Source organism: Pteropus alecto, unplaced genomic scaffold, assembly GCF_000325575.1.
Source record: "Pteropus alecto unplaced genomic scaffold, ASM32557v1 scaffold86, whole genome shotgun sequence".
Taxonomy (NCBI): Eukaryota; Metazoa; Chordata; class Mammalia; order Chiroptera; family Pteropodidae; genus Pteropus; species Pteropus alecto.
Genome location: NW_006442109.1, coordinates 16,184,489 through 16,201,970, shown reverse-complemented (window position 1 = coordinate 16,201,970; position 17,482 = coordinate 16,184,489). Strand labels below are relative to the sequence as shown.

At 43.2% G+C, this 17,482-nt stretch overlaps 1 protein-coding gene across 1 annotated transcript in view; it reads left to right on the top strand.

Annotated features, from left to right (window-relative positions):
• The window catches only part of CGNL1 (cingulin like 1), a 92,735-nt gene that overhangs the window by 52,204 nt on the left and 23,049 nt on the right, over positions 1 to 17,482 (top strand). Inside the window, 4 exon segments of the mRNA XM_025038883.1 lie at positions 7,060 to 7,266; positions 8,193 to 8,297; positions 13,466 to 13,618; positions 14,558 to 14,728. Coding sequence (XP_024894651.1) covers positions 7,060 to 7,266; positions 8,193 to 8,297; positions 13,466 to 13,618; positions 14,558 to 14,728 — 636 coding nt within the window.

Here is a 17,482-nt window from a genome sequence, read left to right as displayed (position 1 = left end):
ACTCAAATATATGCTGTTTCTATTCCTAAAAAGTTTACTGTTGCTCAGGTGAAGGGGAAGTAGAAGACACAATACAGGGGACCCGGTTCTCCGCACATTGGGAATGAGAAAGGCACTCATTATTTGTGACCCAGGTCCTCCCTGTAGAAATGAAAGTGGATGTCCACAGCTGCGATGATGACAAGGTAGTCACCTCCCAGAAGGTGACCTGACCTAGGGGACTCCTTGGGTACCCATCAGCTGAGATCTTGCAGCCTCCACACACTGGAGTGTGGGGGTGGCCAGTGGCATGGAACTGACAAACCTACATTCCATTCCCTGGACTCTGGGCCTCCACGCCTCAGCTGTTTTCACTCATTCAGCAAAAAAGGGAGACAGAAAAGAAACAAAAGCCAGCTCCGGCGGAAGCTTTGTTAATTAGTAAGACCCGATGTGTCTGTGTGTTGGGTATGTACTAGGACAAGCCAGGAGAGCCTTGTCCTGTGAGGTTATCTGTTATCCATCAGGAGTGAACCTGTCCAAGGTGTCAGGTCTGTGCTCCTCTAAGGAAGGCATGTCAGTGCTTTTGGACCAGGAAAAACCCACAGACGTGGCCAAGTGTGGCACTATTTGGGAGTTTTCTCTTTGTCATAGATAAAAGTTTCCCGTGGCCCCAAGGGACAGTGTGAACATTTCTAAATGTGGGTGGTGTTAACTCATGAAAATGGGTCAGTTTATAAGCAGGTCATTATTTGCAATGAATGGTGGTACTTGACAAAAACTGCAATTTTGTTTTTTGTGTGTGTGTGTGATAGATACAATTATATATTCCTCCCTCCACCCTCTTTTGAATCAGTAATTGGAGCATATGGTTAAAAGTCAACTATTTTACAAGTAGTGGAAATTTAGCAATTCAGCATGTTGAAACATGTTGTTTGTCTGTTTTGGAGGAATTTTCTTAGTTGCCATCAGTTTACCAGACCATCTTCGGATGGGAAATGGGGCTAAAGTTTTAGTGAATTAGCCAACGAAGAAACCTGACTCACCCTTGAAATAATAAAGGGGTCATCTAATTTGTGTGGTTCCTTGGAGAGACTGTTCGAAGATCTCGATTCTCTCTTTTGAGAAATCTGGGCCTGATATTTAGCTGGTAAAGATGTGCAGATTGTCATCTGAAGCCAAGTTCGAGGATTTAGAACCACAGTGGGTAAGCTGTGCAAAGTCTTGGCCTTTTGGGAAGCATACAGGTTTCACTGCACTGGTAATAATAACAGCTACTGCAAGAACTGTCTCCTCATTTAACTAGATATTTCCAACAGTGTACGAGCTGGGTAACTCGCCTCCCCTCCCCGCCCCCCCGCCTTTTACAAATGAGGAAACTAAGGTTCTGTGAGGCCAGGCCCAGCAAAAGGCCCCAGAAAGAGGCACAGCTTGGATTTGAGACTGCTTTTTCCTCTAGACACTGTTGGATATGCATTTTTAGAATTAAAAGTGAGAATTCCATTCTCGAGATGATTTATGTCTGTGTTACTTGGGCTGGTGTTTGTGTACGTGTCTTGGGAGGGTGGGGAGGAGAGCGCTTGGCAAAGCTACAGGGTAGAAGTGGCACATCTTCCCAGAACACCAGTGACACAGTCTGGTGATATAAAAAGACACGGAGTAGAATGAAAAATGTTATGGTGTTGAATGCAAAATGTACATGCATTTTTGATGGAAAAATCCAGGCCTCTAAGGCAGTTCTTTATAGTCTCTTGGGTGTCTATCATCACCCCACATTGGACTTTTCTGCCTTAGGGTTGCTTGGGTGGAAAATTTGGAGAGTCACTCATGCAAGTGCAAGTCCAAGTCCAAGGCCATCTGGGCCCTGTCCACTCTCCCAGCTATATGTGGGGAAAAGGAATTTCTTAACTATGTAAACCAGCGTGGGAGAGTTGGCGCCATGCTCTGTTTGTACAGCTGCCCCCTAGGCTCCAGCACTGCTATCTTTCAGGGCCCGGAAGGATCTCTAGAGGCTGGCGGAGATGAGAACTGGGCTGCAAAGGTGGTTGTCTTCCAAGTGCCTGTGGCTATTGATAGTCAATTCTTTTCAAAGAAAATGTATATTTAAAAAATTTAATACCCGTTGAATTCCCATAGTTCAAAAATCAAAAGTTACAAGAGGATTTGTGAAGGAATAGTTTCCTCTGCTTCTTTCCGTAACTCCAATCCATTCCTCACTGCCAGTCAGAGTACCAGTTTCTTGTGTAGTCAAGTGCATACATATTTATCCTCCGTACCTTCCTATACGAACAGAAGCATGCCATGTGTTCTATTTAATACCCGTTGAATTCCCATAGTTCAAAAATCAAAAGTTACAAGAGGATTTGTGAAGGAATAGTTTCCTCTGCTTCTTTCCGTAACTCCAATCCATTCCTCACTGCCAGTCAGAGTACCAGTTTCTTGTGTAGTCAAGTGCATACATATTTATCTTCTATATCTTCTTATACAAACAGAAGCATGCCATGTGTTCTATTCTGTTCCTTGCATTATCCTCACTTTCTTGTTCCTTTTTTTCCCCCCTAACTGCACAGGATATCATTGAATCGATGTAACTCATTCAACAAATGACTTATTGTCAATGAGTCATTTTCAATCTTTTGCTATTATAGTGCTACAATTAATAATCTTGTTTATATGTCATTTTGCACATATAGGAGAAGGGTTCGAGGAGAAGTTGCTCGAGGAGAAGTTGCTAGGTCAAAGGGCATGAACATTTTCATTTTGATCAATGCTATCAAATTGCCCTCCTGGAGCTCAAACCAGTGTCCAGCCCCACTAGCAGTGGATGGGAGAACCTGCTTCTTTAGACCACCCACATGTCGCGTTATATAGCCTTTTGACCTTGGCTGTCTGATAGGTGAAGAAATGATTTCACTGCAATTTTAGGGGATGGTCTGATCTTGAAAAACGATGGAACAGCACATCTGCTAGTTTTGCCTTTGTGGTGATGACCTAGCATGGTGTTTTCAACCTTTTGGGATGGCAGAGAATTGGAGTTGATTTTTGCTAGCTATTTATGACTGCCTGTATGAATGAATAATATTACAAAGCAAATTGACTTAATCCTTTTAAAAATAGATATTGCACAGGTGTTGTGACATGCCGAAGGAATTGTTAGAAACTGTGTGCTCTTTGGTTTTATTTATGATGGAACCTCCTCTCTAATCTTGTTTTGACACATAGGACTTAAGATCAAAGAATCACTGAAATGTTGTTCCAGCAGCTTAAGTGAGGTGTGAGCAGTATTTGTCCCGAGTAATCTTCTCTCAGTAGATTTTTGCCAGTTCTGGTCTTGGAGGAGTTCTGCTACCTTTGCCACACTCATGAGACACAAACGTAAGCATCTGGGGAAGATGATGTATAGATCAAAGTCCAGAGGTGGAGGGCTTTTGGAAACCCTCCTGACCAGTTTTCTTTTCACTGGGAAGTCGTAGAGAGGAATTTGTATGTAAGACTTGCCTTGAACAAAGGAATATGGTTTTTAGTTTTTTTAGATTCCAGGACTGCTGCAGATGAATTAGATATGGTTCCAGAAAAAAGAAGTTTGTCTTATGGGCTTTATGTAAAATAGTAGATGAGTGTGTGTGGCAATGTGGGGACAGGGAAGGGGTTCTGGGAAGGTTTTCTAACCGAGATTTAAGTTAATTTATTTGTGTACATAATGTGGTCTACCACACTATGAAGACATAGAGAAAAATATCACTTTTCAAACAGTCAAAACAGAACTAAGTATCTCAACACATTCAAGCTCCCTAGGGTTGTACTCACTCGACCTGTGAAACTGGAAGCTGGGGTTGGAGCAGACCCCTGCCGGCCATAAGCTGGGTGATCAGTTTGCCTGGTCATTCCTTCCAGCAGGTAAAATCTCAGAACTCAGAATGTGCCCCACAACTTGCAAAAAGAGAAAATACGAAGTTCTAAACATCAAAACACAGTGCAAACTCCTTTATCTAGCATGTCAGGATGCCAGTGAGGCTTTAATCCAGATTAAACCAGATTTGGTTTTCAGTGTCCTTGTTCTTCCTGAGATTTCTGGGTGAACGTACGAGCGTTGGCCGTGCACGTGAGTGTTCTCCACTTTACCAACAGATTTAGGTAGCAATCCCTAGTCTCTCCTTCCTCTCCCTGGTGCATCTGCAGACCTCAGACCACTGGGGCAAATGTGTCACCTCTCCTCTCAGTCCCATCTTCACCTGCATGTCCCCTCTGCCTGTTTTTCCTTTTTTTTTTTTTTTTAAAAAAAAAATCAGCAGTGTTGAGAATACAATTCACATATCATATAAAATTCTGCTGTGTAAAGTGCACAATGCAATGGTTTTTATGTTCACAGAGGGTGCAGCGATCACTACAATCACTTTTGGTCTATTTTCATCACCTGAAAAAAAACCCTTGTAACCTCTAGCTGTCATCTCCCAATCCTCCTGTCCCCTCTCATCCCTAAGCAACCACTAAGCTACTTTCCAACTCTAGATTTGCCTCTTCTGGATATTTCACATAAATGTCAACCTGTGACCTTTTGTGAATGGCTTTTTTCCATGTAACATAATGTTTTCAAGCTTTATGCACCTTGCAATACGTATCAGTACTTCATTCCTTTTTAGGCCCCCCCAAATATTCCATTGTGTAGATATACCACATTTTGTTTATCCATTCACCAGTTGGTGGACATTTGGGTTGTTTCCATTTTTTTGGCTCTCATGAAAAATGCTGCTGTAAAGGTTTCGTGTGGCCATATGTTTTCATTTCTCTTAGGTATATACTTAGACGTGGAAGTGCTCTGTTTATGATAACTTTGTTTAACATTTGAGGAACTGCCAACTGTTTTCCAAAGTGGTTATACCATTTTACTTTCCCATCAGTTTCTCCACGTCGTCGTCCCCAACACTTACTATTATCTGTCTTCATAATTAACACCGTCCTAGTGGGTGTGAAGTGGCACCTCATTATGGCTTTGATTTGCATTTCCCTACTAACTAGATGTCGAACATATTTTCATGCATTTATTGGACTTCTGTTATCTTCTTTGGAAAGATTTCCGTTTTCTCAGATACCTTTGCCCAATTTTTAATTAGCTTATTTATCTTTTTATTATTTGAGTTGAGGAATTCTTTATATATTCTAGATATAAGTCCTTTATCATGTATATGATTTATAAATATTTCCTCTCATTCTCTGTTATCTTTTCACTTTCTTGATAGTATCGATTGCAGCACAAAAGTTTTAAACTTTTGATTAAGTCTAATTTATCCATCTTTTCTTCTGTCACTTGTGCTTTTGGAATTTTGTCAGAATCCTTTGTCTAACCCGGTCACAGATATTTACCCTTATATTTCCTTTTAAGGGTTTTATAGTTTTAGATCTTACCATTAGGTCTATGATTCATTTTGAGTTACTTTTTTTGTATGGTGTAAGGAAGGGGTCTGATTTCTTTCTTTTGCATGGGATATCCAGTTGTCCTAGCAGGATTTGTTGAAGACTGTGTTTTCCCCGTTGAATTGTCTTGGCACCCTTGTTGAGAATCAGTTGACTGCACATGTTAGGTATATTTCTAGACTCCCAATTCTATTTCATCGAACTATAAGTGTGCCCTTATGCCAGTACCACACGCTCTCGACAACCGTAGCTTTGTAGACTCTTATCTTCTAATGGGAAAGTTAAGGTAGGAATGGGCAATCTAGACGTTTTCTTTCCCTGATCTGACTAGTTACTGGATTCTTTAGATCTCTCTTCAAGCTTTCAGCCACACTTTATTTCTTCTCATTTGTCTTGTTGATTTCAGTAGGAGATGAAATCCAAGCAGTCCTGAGAAATCCCAGCTGTTGGGCCCTTTAGTTTCCTCCATGTAATATCTACATTCAGACTCAGTAGCTTGGCTCCGAAAGGCTTCCCAGATGTATGGAATTAAACTTTGGGCCATGAAAAGATGTTCTGGTTTCTGAAACTCTCAAATTGGTTAAGTTCAGGATAATAGAGCTTACTGTACTGTTAAAAGATTTAAAAATCATTCTGAACGGCGACGCAAGCGAGCAAGCAATTCTGGCAGATAGCTCTCCCAGGTGGGCTGCGACGTAGTCTTCAAAGCCAAACGTTGCCCTCGCTGGGCCTTCCTTTCCTTGCAGGCATCTGCAGCACTGTTCCGTGAGCATTCGATTTGCTGATATTGGCATCATTGTAGTAGTAGAGATATGGAAGGCGAGAGATCTCCCTGCAGAGGTGGAATTCTGGACAAGGCCACTTATCATCACGTCGAGTTACTGAGCCAAAAAATAAAAATCCCACATGGTATCGGAATTAACAATAACCGCCCTGTAATTGTTGACATTTCTTTATCTTAGGAATTGTGTTTAACACCAGCTTCTTTGAGATGATAGTGCCTGGAGCTTACACAATGAATTATATCATAATTTAAGCAAATCTTAATTTGCTTTTAGTATTGGACATTAGAAAATATCTATACCCAGAAACTGTCCTCCATCAAGAGCCCTGCACATGGTGAAGGGTCAGGGGAGTGAACTCACCAGAAGGCAGTGGTTGTCAGAACAGGTTCTGTATTCCGTCTGCCTGAATGCATGTCCTCCTAAGCGAATGTGGCTAAGGTTCCTTAATCTACCCAAGTCTCAGTTTCTTTGTTTTTAAAATAGTGATAAGAATAGTACCTAGAGTTGTTAAAAGGTTGAAATTCCATGTCAAGATTTAACCCAGGTGAAGGTTGACAAACTTTTTCTGTAAAGAGCCAGATTAGTAAATATGCTAGGCTTTGTGACACCATAGGCCTTGTGGTCTTGGCCATAACTCCTCACTCTGCTGCTATAGCACAAAAGCGGCCATAGACAGTGTGCCCGTGAACGGGTGTGGCGGTGTTCCAGGAACACTATTTTTAATAGCAGATGGCGGACCGGACTTGGCCTACAGGTTTTTGTATGCCGACTCCTGGCTTAGCATTGTGCCTGGCACATTGTGGTTTTTTTTTTTTTTTATAAATGTCAGCCATCCTTAAAGCTGGGGACTGCCCCTTGACACTGGTTCCCATGTTTTTAACAGAATGTCGAGGTCCTGGCCAGTCGGAACAACACTTCGGTGCAAACCCAGGTGGGGGCCGAAATGCGCGTGAAGGCTCTGCAGGAGGAGAATGAGAAGCTGCAGAGAAGCCTTGGAGAGCTGGAGCGGAGTGTTGCTCGGCTTCAGAGGCAGGTTGCTGACATGAAAGGCGATGAAGCCAAAGCGAAGGAAACTCTCAAAAAATATGAGGTAAGGCTCATTGGGCCACACACCCAGCTTTGACAGCTGCTGATCCTTCTTTCCTGTGTGAGGGGTTTCAGAAGTGGGAAGGGATTCATTATTATAATTTAGTAGGAAAGTTCAGAGCAATAGTGAATATGCTCTCTCTGAAAACCATTCCTTTTGTTTCTCTGCAAATAGTACGAATGGGAGATAAGCTTCTGAAGAGGCTGGGCACAGGGCTGATGAAGTCAGGGAGGGAAACACAGGCGTAGGCACGGGAATCCCTACTCACCCAAATATTAGACACACTTAACTTTTGACACTGAGCAGGGGCCTCCACGTGCCTGAAAAGGCCATCTCAACACCACCATCAGATCAGGCCCATTCTCACTCACGACCGTTTATTCTTTTGTAACACATAGTTGATGGTTTTTGAAGTCACACAAGTGTTAACAAACCGATTCTCTGGTTTGCCAGGTCTCTAGAAGCAGGAGACTGTTTGCAAGAGACAGGACCAAATAGCTGTGAGAAATGCTACCTGACAATAAAAGAGGGGACAAAAGAAATGTAAAGGGAGATGTGTGCCAACAGAGGTTCCCCAAATGGTCATCCATCAGACTCGCCTGGAAGCCTTTTCCAAAACTCCGTGTGTCTGAGTCCATTTAGAACCTGCTGTTTCTGAAGCTCCCAGGGATGAAGCTAGAAATTTGTATTTTCAAAAAACCATCCCAAGTGATTCAGATGTTCACATCTGGCTAAGTATAGCGCCGCAGACAGGCACACACATCCGAGAACATGGCTGTTGTGTGCCATCTTGGGCCCATGGCAGGCTTGCTGTGACCACAGCACAGCCTATGTCTGTGGCTGTCTCCTTCGTTCCTTTCATACCACCAAGTCAGCTTCATAGGCACAGCACGCATTTGAGTGCACACTGACCCTATGTTTCATTGTAGGGGGAAATTCGGCAATTAGAGGAGGCCCTAGTGCGTGTAAGGAAGGAAGAAAAAGAAGCCACGTCAATCAGAAGAACCCTGGAGAGTGAGCTAGAAGATGCTCAGGTAAATGTTAAGGGCTGTCATCTTTATTCCTCACACAGGAAGCCTGAAAAGCAAAATCTAAGGGACATGTACAGATTGTCATTGGTCCTCTTCTTCCAGATAGCTCCTTCATAATAATAACCACCCCAACTTCAAACTGTGCATCTAGACCAGTGGTTCTTAACTGGGGGACATTTGGCAATGTCTGGAGACATTTTCAGTTATCACAACAGAGATGCTACTGTTTGGTACAGGGGTCCCCAGCCAGTACTGGTCCATGGCCTGTTAGGAACCAGGCAGCACAGCAGGAGGTGAGTGGTGAGCAAGTGAAGGAAGTTTCATTTGTATTTACAGCTGTTCCCCAGGGCTCCACCTCAGATCATCAGGCATTAGATTCTCATAGCAGCATTGGTCCCTGGTGCCAAAAAATTTGGGAACTGCTGATCTAGTGGGTAAAGGCCAAGGATGCTGCTAAACATCCTACAAAGCACAGGACAGCACCCACAGCAGTGAATTACCTGGCCTCAAATGCTGGCTGTGCCGAGATTGAGAAATCTGGCCTAGACATTAAAGGGCTTGACAGTTTTCCAAAGATAAAGTATGAATTGTGTAAGAAGGGTGGCAGGATTGGTCCCCAAGGCAGTGTGGAGTCAGCTGTCTGACAGAAGCCAATTTCCTTTCTCCTCTGGGCAAATATACTCCTGAGAGTGCAGTCCTTCAAGATGGCTTTTAAAAGGAGCAGGAGGAAGTTGTTTCCTTAAAACTAGATAGCCATCTCTATTCAAAGTCAGTAGATTCTTAGAAAATTAGATTTTTCCCATTTGAAGGTTAGAAAGCCTGTGTGAAGTACATTCTAAAAAAAAAAAAGTCTGCACTGAAGTTCTAAATTGACTTTGCACAGTGACCTCCCCATGATCTAGGTATGTCCTTCCTTGTACCTGCTCTCGGGTTTTTAAAGAGCCAGCACCAAGCATCCCTCAGGCGTGTTTCTGAGGAGGTGAAAGTGGGTGTTTTTGAGCAGTTGTGGAAGAGAAGGTTGTTAAAGTTTTCCATTAGGACCTTGAGGGTAGGTGGGGGAGGGGGCACATGAACCGTAGTAAGAGCTGACAGGCAGTCAGGATTCAGATTCCTGAAGGCCTAATGGCAGCTTTCCTTTCAATAGAGGCTTCCGCTCCTGAGGAGTAGAGGAGAGGAGCCTGAGTGTAGTAGGATTCAGTCAGGGACCCCTTAGCCCCTCAGCGATCTCCATATTCTCTCTGGCTTTGGACAGAGACCTTGTTTTTGCACACAGTAAAGCCCCGTCTTTTTCTGAGTTTGGTGTCTGTTCTCTCTCTCTTCTTTCTTCTCCTCTCCCTTCCTCCCCCCACCCCCTCTCTCTCTCCCTCCCTCTCCCGCACCCTCCCTCCCTTTAGTCCATCTTTGTTACAGACTCTTGTTCGGTTGGTTTTGTGTGGATGGCAACTTCACTGTGCTGCTCTTTAAGGCTTGTGATGGCTGCAACCCAGCTGCCAAAGTGTGAGGTTTAAATCTGTGAGCTAGTGGGGGATAGAAAGAGAGGAAAAACATTTGTACTCTACAGGGACAAAAATCTGCACCTTCAAGTCACGTCTACACGGAGCGCTGGGGGCAGCTATTATAGGCTCTCAATTTTCATCGTCCTTTGGTAAAACCAGAAAGTTTCACACATAAGGAAGTAGTTCACCAGCTGTGAATCCAGGCCCACAGTTACTTCTGGAGAGAGAACAGATGAGGGCCTCAGGGCCTAAAGATCTTAATGTAATCCCCACCCCACCTCCGGATCTCCGTCCCTGCCCTGGAAATTATCCCTCACGTGTTACTTTTGTTCAGGCCTGCTTTCCAGCAGTGTTGAGACGTTAAGAGTGCTTCGCGCAGTGTGTGGCCATGCTAACCACCGCAACACAATCTGGCAAGAATTTAAAAAGGGCCCAGCGTCTCACCATCATTATCTGAATTATGTGGCCTCAAAATTAGTGCCGTCAGAAGTGCACCATAACCCTAACCCTAAAATACTTTGTTTTCTCTAAAATCTGGGACCAGATAGTCACCTCCGTTAGTTCGATACCTCTTTCTGCGTGCTTCTCTTCCCAAATCTGGCAACTGAATAGGAGCTTAACCCTAGGAGGAAGAAGAAAGAGTAACTTTTTTTTTTTCACACAAGCATTTTACATTTCAAAATCTTTGTGCCTTTAGCGATCTTTTGCATCTTCATGTATGATAAATATAGTTCTTTACATAGTAGCTGAAGACCAAGTAAACTTAGGTCAGATTTATTACGACTCAGTCAGAAAGTCGCAAAGGGTCCCAAAGATGTTATTTTTGGTTTGCTCGACCCCTAGCACTTGGTTTAGGACTGTGCTGCTATGTAGATCAATTTGAACTGCATTTAAGGCAGAGATGTCCATGATTCCCTTGAGAAACAGCTTCTGCATTGGGAAAGTGAAGGAACCTTTTCCGGAGAAGGCACAGTTCTTTCCTTCAGGGAGGGGTAATGGTATATACTCTGTGTGCCTTCACCTTCCCTCCAACTGGACTTCTGTGTATTGAGACAACAGAATTAAAGAGCCCCAGTGCTTTCACTGTCGCAGTCCATGGCTCCTGTGTGGCTAAGGCTCTGATAAGACCAGCTTCCTTCCGATCAAGCCTCTCTTTCCTTAAGCCCATAGGCTCACCTGCCACTTGGATGAATTGGGGCCTTACTCATATGGTAAAAGGCTCTGCACCCATTGACAGGTCATGGTCCCCAAGCTCAAGTACTCATTATACATCTGCCAACTTTGTTGTTTGGATTCTGCAACTCGATGAATTTTTCCCCACATTTTTGTCCCAATATTAGTGAGCTTGTATTGCTGCTTTGGGAAATATAGTCATAATGGCTATAGAACATTTCACACCTAACCGCTAAATGCAAAGTTACCAGCTTTGCTTCTTTTCATCGGATTTTGGGACATGTTTTCTCAGCAGTGACTAATTGGAAGATATGTCTTGAATAGCTGAAAAGGCTAAACAGCATTTCTAAACTTTAGAGTATATTAGAAGTATCTGGTTAATTTCAAATGCTATTTTGTGGGTCCCACTCTAAGAAAAATTATGATTTCATCAGAGAGGGCTAGAATCTGCATTTTAAGTAAGGAGTACTTCTGCCTTGCCTGATGATTCTAAGAAGTCTTTGGACCACTTTTGAGGATAGGTATTAATTTTTACCCACTGAGTTTTTATAGTGTGCCTAACAGTGAATCTGAGCTATGAGACATACCCACATAGGAAATCTATTTCTCACCTTTACAGATCATACTGCCCTGTAAGAGAGGCAAGCATACAAGAAATATTTTAAAAATAATTTAGCAAAACTGTACTTCTAGGCAAATGTGTGTGTGTTGAGAGGGTGGGGGTTGGTGGTGTTGGTTGGGCGCCAGGCCCAGAGTGGGTAAGTCTGTGCTGTCTCCGGTGGCACCGGTGAGCAGGGCCAGGCTAGGAGCCCTGCCTGAGCCAAGGGTGAAGCTGAAATGCACGCACCACGTGGAGAATGAATGGAGCTGGGTCTGGCTTGTCTGCTGGCTGGGAGCTCCTGGGATTGGGATTCAAGAGGAAGAGAAAGAGAGGCTGGGGGATCAGTAGGGGCAGGGGTTGAGTTCAATCCTGAAATTTCTATGGGAAGCCATTGGTCTCCCTCTGTATTTGTGGTGTTGTTTTTCAAGAATTTACATTTTCAGATACATGTTTCTGAGAGTTTTCTCCCACACAATAGAACCATACATCGCTTACCTTACTTTAGGGGCTCCCCTTTGCCCGCAACACTACTAAATCAACCACAAACAAATCCTAGGCATTGACCCTGTCTCTGAGGTGTGCTTAGCTGGGCTGTGGTGGGAAGAACTCCTGCTAATTGTCTCACACCGATCTTCTGATTACCTACCTTTTACCACCTTCTTTTCCTAAACCGCTTTTGTTGACCTTGGTTCCCCACAGCAGTTAACTTCAGCCACTTGGCTGGGTCAGCTGGTTCACCCAGTGCTGCCAGCAACCAGTTCCTCAGAGCAGAGGGGCAGGAGGGCCTCTGAGAGGGGTGGCTTTTTGGCCCCAGGCCACGTGGTTGGCCAGCAGAGCTGTTTGTTAACCCTGCAAACCAGGTGTGCCTAAAGTGATTTGGGAGTGTTTTCAAGAAGCCAGAGTTACTACTTGTGACAGGAGCTGTAAACTGTTAAGCACTGTACAAATATAAACCATCGTCCTTATCCAGCCTCAGCAGGGACACGGACCGAGTTCGTCCTAAGCAGTACCTGCACTAACTCACACTCAGCTCTCAACACCTGACATTTTCTAGATGACCCAGCCCATGTTTGAGTCCTGCTGCCCCATTCTGAGCTGAGCCCCTTCTTGATAATCTCACACCAGTGGTCTTCATACAGCCATTTAAAGAAACCACTGTAACCTTCCAAAGATATTTTAGGATTTTATTTTAGAATTTCATGTCTTTTTACCTAAAGGACGTCAGTCTAAATGAGATGAGAGCTCCAGGGGGACCCAGGGAAAATATTGCATCCAGGATGGTTGCATTTTATAGTAAGTGCTAGTACTTGGTGCTAATTCATCAAATAACCACTCATATGCACATTTTTGACTAGTGTCTCTTCCATTTAACATCTTCTACTCATCAAGTTTATCAACCTGTGGATTGCCAAATTCATTTTCTTCTGTGTCTGAGTTCAACCCCAACCCATGGGACAGTGCTCTCTATCCATATAGATTCCATTTTAGCTATTTTAACAATAAGACTCATCTGCATAGCAGAGCAGATTCTAGGATATTGGGTGCAATGGTGTATATCACAGGATGTAAACTGCTACGTAGGTTTAGGTTGGTCTCATGTATAACTTTACCTCAGATTTGCGGACACTCTCCTAAATCGCCACCTGCCGAAGCCTTGGCCATTTTCTGTCTTTCTGTCTTTTTGTCTGCCCCTGTAAGTTTTTGGTTAAGTCACCCTTGTATTTTGGACCCAGAATTTCAGAAGCAACAATGCCCTTGTGTCTCTGGGCTTTATTTTGATCCTTTTCCTTATCACCGATGTAACAGGTCTGATTGCTTTGTGTTGTGGCTGTGAAATTGCCTGTTCCTGTGGCTGACCTGGTAGGTAGATGACAGCACTGTCCTTTCCCTGCCATCTGCAGAGACAACTGAGTCATGTCACCCAGGAGCAGAAGCAGTTGTCCGAGAAGCTAAAAGATGAGACGGAGCAGAAGGAACAGTTAAGAAGACTGAAGAATGAAATGGAGAACGAACGATGGCATCTTGACAAGACCATTGAGAAACTGCAGAAGGAGGTGAGGGAGCCGGAGTGGGGAGGGAGCACAAGGAGGAGAGGACGTGGGGCAGACCTGCCCTGGGTTGGGCCCCTGCCCCCTCTGAGGACCTGATGGAAGCTAAGGAAACCTGTAGTTATATCTAAGCACCAATCTGTCAGCGGTTTACAGATTTCCTAAAGCAGCTCTTTAGACCTGTTGAGAATCCCGATACAGAGAAACTGGCCTAGAATGTGCCAAGACCCTCTGGATTCCGGGCCCAGCTCCCCAACAGTTACCTGAAGAAACCTGGCATGTAAATGCAGACTTAATTGTAACCTGAATCAGAACCTCCGCATTTGAGCAAAATATGTGCCTTTGCACTCAGCTCTCTTGTCCAGGTGGGTGAAAGGCAGTCGCATAGCCCAGTGGTTGCTGCTCCTCTGTGCACCTCTGCCCTAAAATTCCCAGAAGGGAAAAGGCTCAAAGCCGATAGGCTCCTTGGATTCTAGCAGCTGACACAGGTGCCTGCCATTTTCTGACACCTGCTATTAGCCAGTCACTTCACTAGATATTCTATATCTAATTGAAATCTATCTCTGTGTGTGTATTGTTTTCATTCTGACAACAACCCTGCAAGGTAGATATTATGATTTCAGTATTTGTAATGAGGACACCACTGAGGCCTAGAAAGGTAAGTACATGCCCAGGTCGTATAGCTGGTATGTGGCCAAGCAAAGATATGACCCCAGCTATGTATCTGGCTCCAAAGGACATAGTTGTTCATTCCTCCATGCTGTTTCCCAGTTAGAGATGACTAAACCTGGGCAGCTTATGACCACACACTTTGCAAAGTCTTTGGGGAGGTTGTAGAAGAAGGAAAAGGAGATGTGTGACATGTTTACATGGGACCCAAACTTAGCTCCTTGGCCCCAGATAGAGCATCACAGGGTGGGCTCACACCTGTATCGCTTCTTCCAGATGGCTGACATTGTCGAGGTGTCCCGCACATCAGCACTGGAGCTCCAGAACCAGCTGGATGAGTACAAGGAGAAAAATCGGAGGGAGTTTGCAGAAATGCAAAGGCAATTGAAAGAGAAAACCCTGGAGGCAGAAAAGTCCCGTCTGACTGCCATGAAAATGCAGGAGGAGGTAACACCTGGCCAGATCGTTCCTGGTTCCCCCCTTACTCAAAGTATCCTTCCAGACTGCTGTGAAACTCTTCGAGGAGAAACTTGGGTAGATTCTTAAGAGAGTGTTTGTGTTTGATTCCTGGGTCTTAGCACTTGAGATGATTACATGGGGCAAATGGCATTCTAAGACACAAAGGACCCACGAACTCTGAGATGAAATTGACAGAACTTTAAGTTGACTGTTTTCTTGATTAATCCAGGATTTTTGGCTTAAAAAGTTAAGCTGCCATATATGGAACACCAGTGGTGTGCCTAGCTGTGTCCAGATGATTTATATCTATTAATATTTTCATTTAATCCTAGAATAGGGATTATAGTAACCATGGATTTTTTTTCCTCATTCATTTAGAAAATATAGACTTTTACTGGAGTGGGAATGGTGGACAAGAGTTTCAGAACAACAGTATTGGAGACAAAAAGAAATCTTCAGGAATTTATGAATATCGAAATTATTAAAACATATTCTTGGGTTTATATTGAAGAATAATAGAACAAAGTAGCCTAAATGTTAGCTTCCTTCAGTCTTGACTTTTAAAGAACTGAGAAAAATAAAGGGAGTGGTTCTGATTCTTTTAATGGAAAACTGAAGCCTCTAAAATGCAAGTACAGTGGATGCTGATTTCTAGCATCCATCTTGCCAGCTGGATGACCTTGAGCACATTACCCCAATTTTCCGAGCATCCGTTTCTACCTCTTTAAAAACATACAAAATAATAATGATTTAATAATTAAATGAGATAACATTCAGGACTTTATAGCAGAGGATCTGCGGATCTGTATATTCTGGACACTAATGTTATGGTTTTGTTTTTGTTTTTAAAGGCTTACTTTTTATCATAAGCAGTGCCAAGAGCACCTAAGATTCTACAAGAAAACAAGTTTTTCTTAAAAAAAAAAAAACAAACTTTTAATATCTTTGATGATCAAAGAAAAGTCGCCCATGAGTCAGTGTTGCAGCAATGAAAGAACAATGGCTATTTATTACAGACTTCTAGAACAGCTCTTAAAGGACCTTGATAACAGATCCCTTCTGGTTAAAAACTGAAATTAGCCTATTGATATCACAGTTCTCTTGGCATAAAAAAAAAAGTTTATTTCCATTTCTACAGCAAATGGGGGTGGGAGAATTCAGGTATTTGCCAGGGCACCAACAAACACCTGCTGTGCTGTTTTGATCTTAGAAAATCATAGTGTCAGAGTGACCCCTACAAAGAGCTTCCTGTTGCTTTTTGTATGATGGTTATTCTGCTAGAATCTACAGATTGGAAGGAACCTTAGAGATTTTCTAGTAGATAAGGAAACTGAGGTCCAGAGAGATTAATTAAGGCCAGATGGCGACCAATGTTGTTTATGAAAGACCAGTAATTCAGTAAAGGATTCCTTATGATGAAAACAAAGATGGCCCTTCCTAGATTTTCTCAGTGGTGAAGTGAAGCCCTACGAGACATTGTTTTCATTTAAATGTCAGAAAGGGACACCTCATCATTCTAAAAGAAAATGACAAATATCCCTGTCAATCAAGCAGCTTAAGTCATGGAGTTGTTTAAAACAAAAGTGAATTAGTAAGCCAGGAGGGCCTCTCTGCATCCTTTAAAAAACTCAAGTTCAGCTCTGTTCACTGCCCCTCACCCCAACCTGTGTTTTAGTTGAGCTGAGTTGAACTCTGAGTAAAAAAAGTTGCAGGAGTCCATCCTAAGTGCTGTTTTACTCGCTTTCCTTGCTTTGAGAAAAGTAGACATTTTACTTATTTTCCCTTTGATGTGGAGCTGGGAAAGTTCTGATGTAGGTAATCTTTAGAGAATTAAGACTTAGAGTTCACTGTTGTTCAGTTATTTTCTAAATCCCACTTAGCTAAGGGCAGTTTTAACTATGTAAAGGCAGCACTAGTAGGTTCAAAAGTTATTTGCTTGTGATTCCACTCTACGGTTATCCTCTTGTACATATCAAGTACTCTTAGTATGCCAGAGCCCTTGGGAGGTGTTCGAGGAACATCCTGGGCATCTGACGGTTGGAATGTGCTGGGTAGTGGGACGAAGGACCGAGCCGGGCATCGGGAAGGACACCAACAAGGAAATGCGGGCTGTACATTTGCCTGTCAGTCTTTCTGACTCTCAAACCAACCATGTTCTTTTTTGGCATTATCTCATTTGATTCTCGTAACTGCTCTATTAGGTAGGTTTTATAATTATCTCAGTATTGCAAATTAGGAAACTGAGGCATGGAAAAAAATTTTTGTTTGTTTGTTTAAGACTTTCTTTGAAGAGGTTTTGACAGCTCTGGAGTATAGTGCACCCTGTGTAGCCAAAGATCATGCCATCATCCTTTTCCCATGAGGTGATTTTCACTTTGTGCTTTCACTCAGTTTTCATTGCACAGTCCTTTCATTCAGTTGCCACCAAAACCTCCCTAGGGTTTTTATCTGGAGTGGTCTTCTTCAAGGCTTGCTGTTCTCATAGAAATGTCAGATGTTCCCATCAGCCTCCACTTTCTTCCTAAACTAGCCCAAGAAGACTGTCTTTGGGGATTCTCTAACTCTTCTGTGAAAATCACCCCCAAAGGACAGTATTTAATAGAGTTTGTCACTCACCGTCATATACTCCCTGAAGGAAAACCTTCCTGGTGTAGTTAGTCTGTTTCTAAGACCATGCTTTCAACCATCTCCAGGAGGGTAGAAAGTTGAGAACAAAACAGACAGCCTTGGGCTTCATCACAT